Source organism: Nicotiana tomentosiformis, chromosome 11, assembly GCF_000390325.3.
Source record: "Nicotiana tomentosiformis chromosome 11, ASM39032v3, whole genome shotgun sequence".
Taxonomy (NCBI): Eukaryota; Viridiplantae; Streptophyta; class Magnoliopsida; order Solanales; family Solanaceae; genus Nicotiana; species Nicotiana tomentosiformis.
The window spans coordinates 14,890,519-14,908,031 of record NC_090822.1 but is presented as its reverse complement, the minus strand read 5'-3'; the positions used below and the strand labels follow the sequence as shown (position 1 = coordinate 14,908,031).

General features: G+C 35.6%; 2 protein-coding genes across 2 annotated transcripts; one reads left to right on the top strand and one right to left on the bottom strand.

Moving 5' to 3' along the window:
- The first annotated feature begins 3,865 nt into the window (after window positions 1-3,865).
- On the top strand, window positions 3,866-7,661 carry LOC104089696 (uncharacterized). The gene is made up of 2 exons (XM_070188800.1): window positions 3,866-4,201; window positions 7,614-7,661. The coding sequence occupies exons 1-2, from the start codon at window positions 3,866-3,868 to the stop codon at window positions 7,659-7,661; spliced, it is 384 nt and encodes a 127-aa protein (XP_070044901.1).
- Window positions 7,662-9,904: 2,243 nt separating this feature from the next.
- LOC138901072 (uncharacterized) lies at window positions 9,905-11,030 on the bottom strand. The gene is made up of 2 exons (XM_070188799.1): window positions 10,910-11,030; window positions 9,905-10,734 (listed from the first exon to the last, which is right to left on the bottom strand). Exons 1-2 carry the CDS (start codon window positions 11,028-11,030, stop codon window positions 9,905-9,907), a joined length of 951 nt encoding a protein of 316 aa, XP_070044900.1.
- Between the last annotated feature and the right edge of the window lie 6,483 nt (window positions 11,031-17,513).

Sequence of the window (17,513 nt, the reverse complement as noted above, 5' to 3'; positions counted from 1 at the left end):
TGCGTTGTTGTCGAGTTAAAGCATGCGGGTGGGACTGTTTCTTGCAATTATTGCTTACTTTGATCACGTTATCCATGCTTAGACTAGTCATATGTTAAATTGATCGTTAATATCATATTTACGAATTTTGGGTGATAATTGAGTATTGATTTCAAAGTTGAGGTTGGTATTGTGGAACCAATGTTGAAGCAAGTCTTGTTCTTTTTATTCTATCTCCCTGTTGTTATTTGTTCATTGCTATATTGTAAGAGATAGTGTTAATGCACTAAGGTTAATGTCATATCGTTTGTGAGTGTCAATGTACGAAGGGTGATGTTGTGCCATGTTATGAGAGTTAATGCATGAAGGATGGTGCCGTGTTGTATCTATTGATCTATATTGTGAAGTTGAGAGTAAAAACACGAAAGGTGATGCCGTGCAATTTTATTGTTTCATTGTGAGGTTGAGAGTAAAAGCATGAAGGGTGATGTCGTGCACTTTTCTTTATTGTGTTTAATTATTTTTATTGGTTAAAGGCATGTTGACTGTTCTGGTGATAATTTCTGATGTAATTCTCATATCTTGAATCCCCTTTAGCATGTCCCTCTTCCAATAGTACATGTTTATCTATTACTTGTTATTTTTATGCATGCAATGTTATCTGCACAGGTTTATTATGTGAGTGTCTTGTCATAGCCTCGTCACTACTTCGTCGCGGTTAGGCTCGACACTTACGAGTACATGAGGTTTGTTGTACTCATACTATACTCTGCACTTCTTGTGCAGATTTTGGTACCGACCCTAGCTGATCGTGAGGTTAGCAGTTGGACTTGCTTGTCGGAGACCCAAGGTAGATCTGCTTGCGTCCGCATACCCCGGAGTCCTTTCCTAGTTTCTTCATGTTACTGTTTCATTTCTTTTGGAACAGTTGTATTTTCTTTCAGACTTTGTTTGTAGTAAATCTCAGCAGTTCGTGAATCGTGACTCCATATCCGAATTGTATCAGTTATTATGGGTTTTATGTTATTCCGCAATTCAGTTTTAGCTTATGTTTAGTTTAATTGTTTCTGTTATTAAAATTGACTAAAGTTGGCTTTAAGAATCCTCTAACGTTGTCTTTCCTAGCAAATGAAATGTTAGGCGCCATCACGGTCCCGAAGGTGGGAATTTCGGGTTGTGACACAATAAAACGAGTACTTTCTTTTCATGATTTAGAAAATGTATTTACTTTCATTTCAAAAAATTAAGTACTTTATTTTCCTAAAATAGGAAAAGTATTTTCTTTTCCAACAAAATGAGTACTTTCTTTTCATGACATAGAAAAAGTATTTTCTTTCATTTCAACAAACTAAGTATTTTTTTTTTCCTGATGTAGAAAAAATATTTTCTTCATTTTAACAAAATGAGTATTTTCTTTTAATGATGTAGAAAAAATATTTTCTTTCATTTCAACAAACTGAGTATTTTCTTTTCATGATGTAGAAATTTTTTTTCTTTCATTCAACAAAATGAGTAATTTCTTTTCATGTTGTAGAAATGATACTTTCTTTTTCAACACAATAAAGTATTTTTTTTAGTTATCGAGCTCAAATTTCAATGTTATTTTTGTGTAAAAAAGTAAAGTAGCACATTAGTTCCTTTGAACTTTTGAAAAAAATAATTAAATTCTTGAAGAGGATAGAGTCCGGGAGGGGGGCGGGGTACATAAAACATGAAAATTTTGGGAAAGTTGGGTTGAGAATAGTAACATAAAAAATTATTTTTCTAAAAATATTTTATACTCTCTAACCAAATACTAAAATATTTTTCGAAAATATTTTTTCACTTACCAACTAAAAAAAGAAAAATAAGTTATAAAATCACTCATTTTTTAAAAATTATATTTTTAAAAAAACTATTTTTCATGAAAAATATTTTTCTTGGTACCAAACATGCCCAAAATATTTTTTGACAAGAATACTTTTCGTCATACCAAACACATAACCCACCGAATAAATTCAATTACAAAAACGGTGCATTTTGCACTTTTTTGGGCAAACTATGGAGTGCAAATTATCCTTTCCCTTTCATTTCCCTCTAATCCCGCCGCAAGGGGCAGAGGCGTAGGGATATGAGTTCACCAAAATTCATAATTTTTTTTAAATCATGTATAATAATGTTATATTTTTAAAAATTATTTAAATATATGTGCATGAATCTAAACTCAAAAACTCTTATGGTGTAATTATTATTGGGTGTACCTCTACAAATAAATTTGGTGGTTCAAATCCGCTCTGAATGGTCTTGTTTTCAGCATGGGATATAGATATATATATGTAAAAATTACTAAAATTTCAAAAAGAATATAATTTTGAACCTATAATTTTAAATGTATAGTGGGTTCATGGTAAAAAGGTTAAAGTTAAACCCATCAAATGTAAATTCTAGATTCACCTCTTCACGACAATCATCCTCTTGAAATCCTGCACCCACATCTTCCAAGGGGACAATATTCATAGACATAGGTCAAAAATGATGTTTTATTTCTTAAAAAAATCAAAAAATGTATTTATAAGCCTTTTAAATTATTATTTTTAAGAAGGGTAAAATAGATAAATCTTGTAACTTCTACTTATTATTTTGTACATCTCTTTTTTGATATGTAATTAATTTGTTTATCTGACTTATCGTTTCTACAATCTAACTTTGGTTTATATTTAACATATGAAATGAAATTAAAAATTTGAACTAGTAATCAAATATATGGAACTAACTATTTCATAATCCTTTATCTCACTTTTATGTACAATTAAATCAAAAGAAAATATATTTCATATCAAATCACTTATTAATATATGAAGAACTCATTTCAACCTAGCATATCAATATGGTTTTCCTCTTATCACCTTATTTCAAAAGAAAATATATTTCATATCAAATCACTTATTAATATATGAAGAACTCATTTCAACCTAGCATATCAATATGGTTTTCCTCTTATGATCTTATTTTATCTCCTTATTTTAGCAGATCAATTTGTTTTTTCTTTTATTCCTTATTTTAGCATATCATTATGGTTTTCCTTATCCTCATTATTAATTTTTCCACAACATTCCACGAGGGTTAGTAGTTATTATATACTTTTAATATTAAGTCATCCTCCCAAATCTTTTCTAGAAGAACATGAAAAATTTTAAAAATTAAAAAAAGGAAAAGAGAGCAAAAAGAAATCCTAATTGTGGGTCCTAACAATATTTACTAGGTCTAAAAGGGCATGCGTAGAAACTTCCCACAAGCCAAAGCTAGCACGACGCTAAAATTACTTTCGAGTGGTCTAACTTTTCATTAGTGACGCTTATGCCCCAACTTTTTTGTAAGGGAAAAAGGTTCAAAATCATTTATGTATTATTTAAACTTGCTTAAATTTTCCCTTCTTCATCTTTTCAAATTTTGAGAATAAAAATCTTAACTTTTAACTATGGTTTAACATTACTCATCCGCTAGTAGTCAAGACAAAAGAGTTATTAATTATTCTAACTTATACTGTTTTTACTTAATATTTAAATATATAAAATTTATTTTGTAAATTTTAAAAATTTCATATCCAAATATATGGTTAAAACTTAAAAAACTTAAATTTAAAAAACAAAAAAAATCAAATAAATTAAAACAGAGGGAGTAATAGAAAGCAAAATTATTCAATTTATGACGACGCTACATGGCAAATTTAACTATTTTCTGCTTGCCCTCACCGTTTTCCTATTTTTCTCTTTTTCCATTTGTCACTTATATATCCACCCTTCACTTTCTACATCTTTTGCCATTTTTCCCCACCCTGCTCTCACGAGCTCTCTTTAACAAGGGTGTTAACATTTACACAAAAAATATAAATCAAATTATTAAAAAGATGGCAAGCGGAGCTGCCAGAGACGGAATATTCCGAGGAGTATTCGACGGATGTATCTCCGACCACGATACAGGGATCCAAAGTAGGCCTTACCACCGTAACTGTGGCTGTGCACTTCATAAATCCCGAGGAAATTGCTCTCATTCTTCTCCATATATGAACGTATCGTATCCGATTCGACGGTCGTGGAGCGAAAGCTGCCTCGCGTTGGCCGCTGCTTCCTCCGGCCTTTCCTCGTCGTGTTCTTCTCCTGTAGTCGCTGCCGTGGACGGCGGCGGAAAGAAGAAGCTGGTTCGTTCTACTACTGATGATCATGACGATGTCGTTTTGTTTAAGGTTTGTTGAAATCATTTGACTCTTTTTTTAATTTTAATAATCTACGATTTAATTCCACAAAGTAGATCCGGTTATGTTTGATACTGTATGTAAAACTTCTTGTAAACACTGATACTAAAAGAAGAATTATTTTATTTATTTATTTTAGGTTTTTGTTTACATGTGTTTGATGCATGAAACCAAAATGTTGAACTAGGGAAAAAACAATATACGAGTAGTTTTTTTGGTTCTTTTATGGATTTGTTTTGTTCTCGTGCACAATTTTAATTAGTTATTTTTTCTCCACAATCAAGTAAAGACTTTTAAATCTAATGTATTACTATTTTGAATTTTGCCCCATTTAAGAAGTGTGATAATGTTCACCTAGACATTAGGTTAATACCGGGAAGTGCACAAACATCTATTTAGGGTTAATATTTAGGGATAAGCCAATACTTATTTTATATTAAAAATTTAAACTTAAAATATTAATTTCAAGACAATTTAGGATATTTGCGTCTCAAAAAATCAAACTGAAAAACTTAAATTCAAGACACGTTGAATGATTTCTAAATTACAACCCTTTAGAATGGGTATGTGGTGTCATTTCAACGTTAATACCGCATAATAAGAAAATTGTGCTTAATCGGATAAATTAAACCAAACTAAACTAACATCATTGTTTTCTACTTAATTACAGCGATTCATCCAGCTCGCTCGCAATTTAACTATTTTATCTTGTACATGTTACCTTTCACTAAATATTATTCTTCCGGCTACGGAATGAATATATAATTGTGCTAATTTAATTTTAGTATGTAGTATAGATGTTTTAATTTTAATTAAGTGCACAACTTATGCGAAAACAAGATCTAAAACTTACAAGCTGTAGCTTACAGAAAAATGAACGTTTCCAGGCTGTAGTACAAGTAGCACAGCACATGTGACCACTAACTTTTGCTTCGATACATGAAATGGTCGGTCCCAAATATTAGTACTTCCCTGTCATAACCACTTTTATTAATTACAATCTTCGGATAGAAGAAAAGTCTTGAAGTAACGATAAAATTATTTTCATGTAATCTATAGATTACTGGTTTAAGTTGTGTAAGCAGCCACTAATCCTGCGTAAATACTGAATACTTTCTACACCGAATTGCCTTTTTTAATTGTCATAGGAATAATATGGAAATAAGTATAAAATAAAGTTATTCACTTCAACTCCAAATATTTTAGTCTTTTTGGTTAACTGAATGTTTTCCAAACATTTGACGTTTTATAAAAAAAAAAAAAGAATAAAAAGAATCATGTGACCTATAGTATATACCCTAATCAGAGGTTTGGTCTCGGTTTTAAACTTTAGGAATAAAAAGTTTTCGATAGGAAGAGTTTTATTTGGCTTTATAGGCATATTTAGTGCGTATTAAAATTAATCAAATTAGTAGGTTCCGAATATTAGATAATTAAAGTAGAAAAGAAAATCCTTTTTGCGAGACTACAGGAAATAATTAATCGATATACAAGCTTGGAAATATTAAAATGTGGATGTGGAATGTCATAGTACAATAATACGTCGATTTGCACAAGTAAAAGAATTAGACCTTTAAAATTGAAAAAAGAAAAAGAAAAAGAGAAGTATGTCTAGGAGAAAACATCTAGGTAGAAAATGACAAATTAATGGATATGCAACGCTCAGCAGTTAGCTAGTTGAACACGGATTCTTTACGTATAAGCATTGGTACAAGCAGAAACATGTCAACACCTCCCATGTAATATATTGAACTTCACATATCATAAGCTTTTGGCCAAATACTTATACGGCCACTTAAACATGACCCCGATTTTTATTTAGACACTTCAATTAAGACCAGCGGCATGATGTGTGATTTGTACCCAAAATTAGGCGCGTGAAGAAAAAATGTTTGGCTTGTATTTTTTTCTGCTTTCTTCTTCAAATAATTTTTTTATTCTTCTTTCTCTTTCATCTTCTCCATCGCTACCTTCATCTACCACAAGATTCTCTTCCTCCCAATTTCTTCCTGAGTCGTTTTACAGATTCATCTTACTTCCAATATTGATTAACTTATCAATTCATTTTAAAGAATTTCGTACATGCCAAAGAAAGAGTAAAACCCAAAAATAATATATTAAAAGAGGTTGGGATAAATCTTGAAATTCAAACTCGAATTTGCAGTAATGTTAAACTTTATATCTAAATTACCTTTTCATTTCAAAGATACACCTTAGAATTCACTTCAAATTTAAATTATTTATAAGTCAAACCCATTTTGCAGAGAGAAAGCATCAACAAAAAACGCAGCAATTTCAGAAAAGAATCAAGAAAACTCGAATAGATTTTGCAATACTCGATTTTACAAAGATAAACCCAACAAGAAAAGCCGCAGAAATTTCAAACATCAACCCTGTAATATCGATTCGATTTTACATAAAAAATCATCCAACAAAAAAAATCTAGCAATTTCAGACATAAAAAACAAACAATTTTGACTTGATTTTGCAGCTGCAAACATGGAGATTAACCACAAACATGGAGATTAACTAAACTATTTCGTCTGCATCAATATTTTCCGTCCAAATGTGAAATTTTACGGCCAAGCTGCACATCTACAAATATGAAAAATTTCCAACCAAGAATACAATATGCTTTTTGTTTGGACATGGCTAGAGAGATATGGAATCATAAATGGGCAGGGAAGAAGATGATAGCTTAAGAAAAAGAGAGGGGAAAAGAGATGGTCGTTTGGAAAAGGTGAGTTTGGTGTAGGGAGGGGGGGGGGGGGTAGAGTTTTTAATTTATTTTGTAATTCTTTTTCAATTTGGATTATTTAGCCTTAAATAAAGAAAAAGAAAAATGGGAACAGCCACATGACACTCTTTAATTTGATGTTTCACCACGTCATCCGAAAGTGAACAACACGCACTTAACTTTTTAAACCGGGTGAGTGAGAGGTATTTAATAGGCACATATTCTATTAGGTTAAAGTGTACAATAAATACTGACCTTAGTTGAAGTGTCTAAATAGAAACTGAAGCCAAGTTTAAGGGGTGGTATAGGTATTTGGCCTAAGTTTTTTGTTACCTATTATAAAAGGAGGAATTTATATAGAATACAACACTTTAAAGACTTATTTATATTCCCTACAATTGTTTTTACAAAATTATTTTTAGTACAATTTATTATAAAATCATTTTTTTTTTGGTCGAAAGAAATTTTTTATTTCAACCAGTTTTTCAATGTACATCACATGCACTTTTAGACTCCAGTAACAAGTCTCATGACTAAGCCAATAAAACAAGAGGCTATACAACCAAGAGGTTGTCTAACAAGACCACTACTAACAAGCGTGGACCTTCTCTATCTTATTTGCTATGGTTTACGATTAGGATAACTATTCAATGTGATAAAATACAGGTTTCCATTTACATTTCTGTTGCCCTGTTATGTGCACTTATATGGTAATGTTTTTAGCTGTCTTTAGCCTCTCTTTTCTTGTTCTGAAATCTTCTATCATTGCGTTTCATCCAGATATGGTACACTGCTGCTGCAAACACCACTCCTAGAATTGTCTTTCTTGGGTTCCTATTGTTAGCATTGGAAGATAACCACTTCACCCCAGCATCCCAGTTTGCAACACTTCTTTGATATCTTAGCCATCCTAGCATTCCTTTCCATAAGCTTTGTGAGTATGGACATTCAAAAAATAAGTGATCATGTGTTTCTTCTATATCTCTTTCACACAATACACATGATTGAGACACCTGAATTCCCCACTTTGCCAATATGTCAATAGTAGCCAGCCTTCTTTGTATTGCCATCCATAAAATGAATTGATGCTTTGGCAAAATTTCAGTCAACATGACTAGTGATTTCCATTGAACTTTAGGATACATTGGAAGAGCATGTAGCTAGGCCTTCTTAATACTAAATTTTCCATTCAGAGCAAAAGACTCTGACTGTTAAGTCAGTAGCCCACCATTCTCTCGCAGTGAATAGTTTCCTTATCAACCAACTGCCTGCTTTGGAGTATCCATGGTAGTAATATCCTTCTATTTTATGTAATGACTGTGGATCCATCTAATCCATAGCTTACCCTTCTTTGCCATTATAGACCATAGGAATTTAGTCAAAGCAGCCTTATTCCATATCTCATAGTTGAAAATATTCAGATCCCCAGCAACTCTTGGTTTGCACAGTATTTTCCAAGCAATAGGAGCTCTGTGAGCATTATCATGTCTTCCAGTCCACAAGTAGATCCTGCAGATACTATTGACAAACTTAATAACTTTTTTTGGGATAAGGAATACTTGTGCCTAATAGGTCTGCATTTCAAACAGGACACTCTTAATGAGTTGTAATCTTCCAGCATAGGACAGGAACTTTGATGTCCAGCTTTTGATCCTATCCACAATCTTCTCAATTAGTGGCATGCATTGATGAATAGTGAGTTTTCTTGTGGATAGAGGAACTCCCAAGTACTTAAATGGTAGATTGCCTACTGTTAAATGTAACTCTGCTAGCATTTTATCTTTGAAGTCCATAGGCACTCCTACTATATATAGTAAACTCTTTTCCAGATTTGCTTGTAGCCCAGAAACAATAGAAAAGTGATCAAAAGCTCCCATCATTAGCTTCATGGATACTTCATCTGCTCTACAACACATCAGTAGATCATCTGCAAAGCAAATGTGTAGGACTTGTAATCTTGCACATTTAGGATGGAAGTTAAAGTCTGGATTCTGAATGAGTGTCTTCAAAGATCTGTTCAGGTACTCCATTGCCAACACAAACAAATATGGAGATATTGGGTCTCCCTGCCTTAGCCCCTTCCTTGCTTCAAATTTGTCAGTTAGTCCACCATTCAATAGTAATGTATAACTAGCAATAGTTACATACTTCATGATTAATGTTACCATCTTATATGGTATCCCAAACTCAAGCAGTATTGATCTCAAGAAACTCCATTCGACTGAGCCATGCTTTTCTGATATCCTCTTTTATCTTATCAACATCAGTATTTATCATTATAGGAATGTGATCTGAGCAACTTGGTAGCATGTAGATGGCCTCCACCCCATTATACTCATTGAACCAATCAACATTCCCCAAAGCCCAGTCTATATGACTATAAATTCTAACCTCTGCATCCCTCTTATTGCTCAATGAGAATCTGCATCCTCTTTTTGTGATTTGTCCCACTCCAATATCATCAAGACAACTTTGAAAGTTAGTCATTTCTGTTTGATGAACTGGAATTCCATTCACTCTGTCCTCCACATGTAGCACACTATTAAAATCTCCTATTACAAGCCAAGGTCCATTACTTTGCATATTCCTCAAGTTTCGCCAGAGTGGAATTCTGTGTTGCACAGTATGTAATCCATATACAAAAGTTATGTAGCTGGTAAAGGATGAATTCTTATCCTTAACTAGGCAGTGTATCATCTGATCTGAGCCATCCAGTATTGTTACTTGAACATTTGCTACTTTTCACCCTATCCAGATTCTACCATTAGGTGCATAAGCATAGTTATCTTTGAATTGCCAATCAGCACCCATCTTCCTCTGAATTGCCTTTGATCTTTGTTGTTTAACTCTAGTATCTAGACAAGCTATCATATCTACCTTATTCGTCAATAAGAACTTTATGAATTCTCGTTGCTTATAGGACTTATTCAGTCCTCTTATATTTCAGGACACAATAATCATGGAGGATTATAATTAATGGGATTGCACCTATTTTCCCTTTGGATTTCTTCATTACTAGAGGACTGCCCCTGCTGTCTTTCATTTGATGGCCTTTCCAGTATTTTTAGGGGAGCAAATGCATTTCTTCTAACTAGTTCCTCATAATTGATCTCCTGATGGTTTGTTTTGCCAGCTGATCCTTGAGTAACCACTGCTTGTTTGCCTCTATTAGTCACCTGTATCTCTACTACTGTCTCCTGTTGTATAGGTTCCTCCTGAGGCAGAATCAGCGTGCTATTATTTCCTGCATCTGTTGCTTGTTGACACTCACCAGTACTATGACCAAATTTGTTGCAATCCAAGCAAAACTTTGGTTTCCATTCAAAATCTTCTCTCTGCATCCAACTCCTCCCATCTGGATTTTCTATGAGAATTTCCTCTGGTAATGGCTGTGTGATGTCCATTTCAACAAGTATTCTAGCATATGAAATCCTTTCATACTCTACTGTTAGCTTATCAGTGCAAATAGGTTTGCCTAATAGACTAGCAATCCTACCTAGGTTTTCTTCAGCCCAACACTGAACAGGCAGCCCGGGTAAATTGACCCATACAGGAACTATCCTCATAGATTCATTTTTAATCTGAAAATTCGGATCCCAATCCTTCAATACCATAGGTATGCTATTGAAGGTATAAGGGCCATTTCGCACAATTAAGTTTTTGTCCTCCACAGATTCAAATCTGAAAATGAAATACCCGTCGTCATGCAAAAGGACCGTATGTGTCGTGACTAGATTCCAAACGCCATAAACGAATTTGAGCATCTCCTTGAAAGACGAATTTCCCCCTAGAACGTATCCAATCAAAGCTGTTTTCCATCGCTAGCATTGCTGTTCTAACTCTTTTGGGTTTAACTTGTCCATTTTCACTCCATCCTTCTACCGGAGGGTAGAAATTCAGTTGTATGCTTTGTGTTTGAGCTCCGTTGCCTTTTACTACCTCTGCCATGGTCTATTTTGTACTTTGAGACCCAACTGAGTAGGTTAATTTCCGTGCCGCTGTAAGCATTCCTGGTTCCATTACTTGCGATTCATCCTTCTCCTTTTCCGGTGGTGCTTGCATGATAGTAGGGGCACTCCCCATGCTTGGCAACCAATGTAATAGTTGCATTGGGTCTAATTTCTAAGGGATACCACTTTTCGGTGTAATTAATCTAGCCATAGTGTCAATTGGAAGAGGTGATTGTGTAGGGAGATGAAGATTATTACGGTGAGCCATTCTGATCGGCGAGGCTAGCTACCTTTCTCAAAGATCGCCGGTGTTTCTCTCTCTACATCTAATTTATTGTGTTTTCGACTTCGCCAAGTAATTTAAAGCACTGTACTTTTGTTACAAAATCTTACTTTTGTAATTCAATTATGTACAACTTTTCATATCCTAAAATCTCTCCCTTGATATTCTCTCTCACTTAAAAGATATCTCTTTCTAGTTGTCTCTCACTATTCCAGACTAATAGGAAATAATGGAAATAAATACAACAGAAGGTGACTTAGGAGCTTGTGAACGTCCGGCAAGTGTACCTTGAAGTTTCCAGCCGCACAAGCATATGTCTCAAAATCAGCTTGATCTGAAGTACTTGGTTCTGCACAAAAATGTGAAGAAGCATAGCATGAATACACCACAGTGATACTCAGTAAGTATCGAGCCTAACCTTGATAAAGTAGTAACGAGGCCAGGTCAAGATACCTACCGAACATGTAAACCTGTGCAGGATATGATATAAAGCTAACAAGGAAGGAATATCAATGTAATGCCAATAGCAGAACGAATTCAAATCACAAACAGTAGTAAAAATAAGGGGGGTAGGAATGGCAACGAGAAATAACCAAGTAATTAAGCAGCCACATAGTCGGGGTACAAATGTAGTGTAAATGTGCTCACGTAGGGAAAACGATGTCAATTCAACCAATCAAATCATTTCCAATACACAATTTCAACAATCTCACTTCTCGTATTCTCATATCATAAGTCACAACTTTCAATCCCTTAACACACCGGGCACCTTGTGCCCATATTCTCGATGTCACTTTGTACGAAAAATTTCACGTGCTACTCGGTACATAATATCCATGACCAATGCTATTTAGGGTATTCCAGAGATTTTATTTATATATATGTATCGTAATGTAAAGTTACAGTTTTTGAACCAAGTAGAAAATCAATGAGAAAAATAAGTTTTATTTAGAAATCATTCAGGTGAAGAAAATAACATTTTAAAATAAAATACAACATCAGATAAGCTACTGAACTTAATATAGGATTTATTAAATTAAAACATAATAAAAATTCCTTTTTAAGTAAAGTAAAAATATCAGACAGGTTAAGGAGATTAAGTTGAGAAATCAATTAAGATAAAATATGACAATTATTAGAAATGGTAAAATACCGAATAGAACGGCGAGTTTTAACTTAAAAGTCACATATGATAAGCATGTTATTAATTTCTTTATTTAAAATCGCTATATTACTAACAACTCAGCAGGATATGAGGTAATGAATTAGCGTAGTAAGTTCTTCTTAAAAAACAATTCACCGAAATAATAGTATTTAAGAAGAGAATTCAGGAAACGACGACAAGGCAATAAATCAATGGCAACAATTAAAATCCTAGGAAACCAGCGAAAAATCGGAAATACAAATTCTCCGAGTCTCGCACGAAAGAACTGAAGCCAATACAATACAATAGGGAATACAAAACACATAAACTTTTGTGGCGCGCAACCCGACCCCACCATACAATACTATTCACCCTTATTCCACCATGTGAATATCAATAGTATTAAATAAAAAATATATCTTGCGGCCTGCAACCCGATCTCATCATATAATCAAAGTCAATATTATAATTCATCCTTATTTCACCATATCAATTTACCCTTATTTCACCTGTTGCGGCATGCAACCCGATCCCACCATATCAATATCATAATAATAAACAAAATATGTTGCGGCGCGCAACCTGATCCTACCGTACAATACTATTCACCCTTATTTCACCATACAATTCACCCTTATTTTACCTGTTGCGGCGTACAACCAGATCCCCCGTACAATAATTTAAATCAATAGCAACAATTCAATAACTCAATTTACAAGAATCTCTACAATCAAGGCTATGAATACACGACAACAAAGGAACCACGTAACAATCAAAGGAATACAACAAACTCTATAAAAAATGACAGGACAGGTAAGGTACTTGATAACCAGGTATGCAATAACAACAATTAGGATATGTAGCAGTTAAGCACATAGTCATAGAAGAAATTCAACAATTAAGAGGTAACAAGACAATAAGGAAAGAAACTACCATATATAGACTGTGTACCCACTCGTCACCTTGCGTACACGACTTTCACATAACAAGATAGTACAATTAACTCAATTCCTAAGGTGGAGTTTCTCTCACACAAAGTTAGGCAAGACACTTACCTTAAAGGAGCTAGATCGATACTCTAAAATGACCCGCTCGAGTGAAATAACCTCCGGACGGCTCAAATCTAGTCAAAATAACTTCAAAGCATGAATAAAACTCATAAGAAACTATTTCAGATAATAAAGCTTCAATCTTTATCAAAAACTAAAAATTAACCCAAAAGTCAACACCTGGGCTCGCACCTCGGATCCCAACAAAATTCATAAAAATCTGAACATCATTCCGACACGAGTTCAACCATACTAAAATTATCAAATTCCGATACCAATTCGTCCCTCAATTCATCATTTTACATTTTGAAATTTTTTACAAATTTTTCCCAAATTCCCAACTTAATTCACTAATTAACTAATGAAAATAGCAATGGATTCATGAAATATGATAAGATTCCAGTAGAGAACACTTACCCCAATGAATTGCTTGAAAAACTCACGAAAAATCTCCCAAAGCCGAGGTCTACAACTCTCAAAATGATAAAAATCGCTAACCCTCGAAATGAAGTTCTTATATTCTGCCGAGTGATTTACTCATCGTGATCGCGGAACATCACTCGCGATCGCGGAGACAAAAATGATGACAACTGACCAAAACTCCTTCGCGAATACGACACACTGTTTCCAGCTCTCTACGCGAACGCGGTTGCATTCACGTGATCGCGTACAACAAGGGCCTGAGGCCTTCCAATTTCCCTTATACGCGATCGCGTAACAAAGAACGCGAATGCAACAACATAAATCATTCAACCTTCGCGAACGCGGTCGCCTCTTTGCGAACGCGGTCTCCTCTTCGCGAAAGCGATCGCCTCTTCGCCAACGCGGTCGCCTCTTCGCGATCGCGAAGAACAAAATATCTGAGGCCACCATAACACTATGCGAATGCAGAAGTAAGGGCGTGAACGCGATGAAGAACACCAGGTGACAGAAACCAGCAGTCCAAAAACACAGAGAAATAGCCTGTAGCCCATCCGAAACACACCTGAGGCCCCCGGGACCTTGTCGAAACATACCAATAAGTTCCATAGCATAACGCGGACCTGCTCGAGACCTCAAATCATATCAAACAACATCAAAACTACGAATCGCACATCAAATCAAACTTAATGAATTTAGGAACTTTCAACTTCTACAACTCGCACCGAATCATATCAAATCTACCCAGAATGACGTCAAATTTTGCATGCAAGTTCCAAATGACACAACGTAGCTATATCAACTCCCGGAATCAAATTCCAAACCCGATATGAAGAAAGTCAACTCCCGGTCCAACCTCTCAACCTTCCAAACCTACAAATTTCCAATTTTTGCCAAAATGTGTCGAAAATCACCATATGAACCTCTAACGAAATCATAAAAACTTCAATCCGGGGTCAAATACTCAAAAGTCAAGCTTGGTCAATTCTTCATATTTAAGCTTCTTAGTTGAGAATCATTCTTCTAAATCGATTTTGAATAACCTGAAAACCAAAATCGGCGATTCACACATGTCATAATACATCATACGATGCAGCTCGAGAGTTCAAATTGCTGAACGGAATTCAAATGCTCAAAAAGACCTGCTGGGTCGTTACATCCTCCCCCACTTAAACATACGTTCATCCTCGAACGTACCAAGAGTCGTTCTAAAGCCATTAAATCGTCGTGTAACCTCATCGTGCACATACCCGGGGGTGACCCCACGTCACCCAAACCATGAAGGCCTGACCACATGACACAACTGAAGATTATTATGTTGACCTTAGCCCATAAACCTTGGAACTCAATCCTAATATCCAAAATTCCTTACAAGACTCGAATCTCACATCCACACACTGTATAAGTCCGAACACGCTATATCAAGCCATAACCATAACCCATGACGTAATTACATGACATACAATACAAGTCGCATACTCATAGCGAGAATTCTCGATCGCAGTAGCTGCTCAAAACAAACCCAATACCGATAATGAACCTCATCAAATAAAACCTTGTTCAAATCCTCAACACAGTGCCAACGATAAAAGCAACGCATAGAAACTTATAACCACTCATCAGATTAACAAGCACCACTACATCTCAACGCTATGAACCCATCACACACAGTAGGATCACGACACACCAATCTAATGCAAAGAGTCATGTCCCATCATAGCCCTGTTGCAATTCATGACCCATCCAACACCGGTCCATACGAAATACCTCAAGCCACAATGCTCAAAATTAACAACTACATGCAATTCGACATCAAGTACACGTAGTGCGTGACCATAACCATGGAGAAGTAAATAGCACAATATGCCACAACCCGAAAATACCATAGCCTACGCGCAATCAACCATTCAGCGCTCCAATAACCATCTCACTCGAATTTCGCCGCAAAGCCCAACCAGAACCGCATCGAGTGCGCATATAACCAACAAATCACAACCCCTCGCAACGTAGAAGAGTAACACATAAAACATCTCAGAATACGAACAAGCTCAACTTTAACCGAATGACACACCCCTCAACAGGGACAGTGCTAAGTCAACAAATTTGACCTGATGTAGATTACACATCATTATACGGCCTACCAATGGGGCCCCAAATCAACCCTAGTCATCCACAAATAGATAAATAACCCTTCGATGGTCTACAATGACCTAACCATAATACATACTACCATCTGACTAACTTTGGTCACATCTTCACAGTCCACAACCACGAGACAATCTGCTTTTGAGAACTCCCAGTCTCCAAATCCATAGAACACCCGAATCACGATAGATGATCCCCAACTTCACTATTCCAATAACTAATACATCCCTCATACATAATCATCCTCACGAGAAATACTGCTATAAGCCTTTCATGCCACATAGGAAAAATCTGAATATCCACAGTCGACTAACCAAGCGAGTACCGCAATAATAATAAAGCATCCATAAGTCACAACACCATGCGTCTTCTGAATTAGGCACTATTTCCAGTCATTAACAAGTAGTAATAAAATTCGTCTAATCATTTGAAACCGTCCATGTTGTCTAAGAATACATGACCTTTCCTTCAAAACTGAACCGCCACCTCGTACATGTAAATCTTAACCCCACGGAATGCACCGCATCTATTAGGTCATCATATAAAAACACAAGAACCTCATTATCAACTCTGAGTCATAAGTAAACTATATGAATGATTAGTCAGAAATCTTTCGTTTGATCCCATCTAGGAGAAAATCACAATACACGACATGCTCCTCACGCCGGTAAGAAGTATTTATCTCAAACCATGGTAGAAAACCATCGAGGACTCTTCGAAACCCATTGGTACATAGACAAGCCATCAGAACTGAATCTCTCTAACTCTCCAAGCCACGCAGGCTGCCAAATCCAAGAGTATTGCCATAAAACACCTGTAGAGACTCACCACATCAATAGTACCCAAGGAACCGATCATACCATTACTGCATTGATCCAACATACTACCAAGCTGTCATATTTCTCCGGGTTCCTCCCGAATTGCCTTCCAGGTGACACTTCTCCTTGTCACAACACCACGATCCTCATCCAAAGCTCACTATAAGAGATCCTAGCACGAACCACGTAGCCCAAAAGCTCATAAACCACCGTATTCCTCTGAAGTAACCCATAATGCCACAACCGAGATACCCACTCTGAAGAGACCTTATGTGAATCTGAAGTTGTTTCTCTAACCTTTCCAATGCTAAAGTGTAAATTCATTAATGACGCAGAAATGCCGTAAGCCCCAATCATCATCCCATGCAAATATCAGATCTTAGTCATATGCAAATTTCGAGGAACCTTTCAATACCGTATACATATATCCCCGTCTAAAGCTGATACAACACCTTACTCTACAAGATGCTCGTCGATAGTGAACTCCCCCACTTGGTGCGAAGCCATAGGACACAACATCCGATGATCCACAAACTCATGATTGTCAAACTCGCTCCCTCTAGTGCTTCAAATGCTAATATGTACCTTTCAATGAGTAGAAATCCCGTACGAACCACATAGTCTTTAACACCACCATCTATCCTCAATCAACATCCACCTCGTGACCCTACCACGATCGTAACCATTAGTCAACCAATTAAACCTTCCCAAGCTCGTACTTATCAACCAAATGCTAGAACCCACTGCACCCCCATGT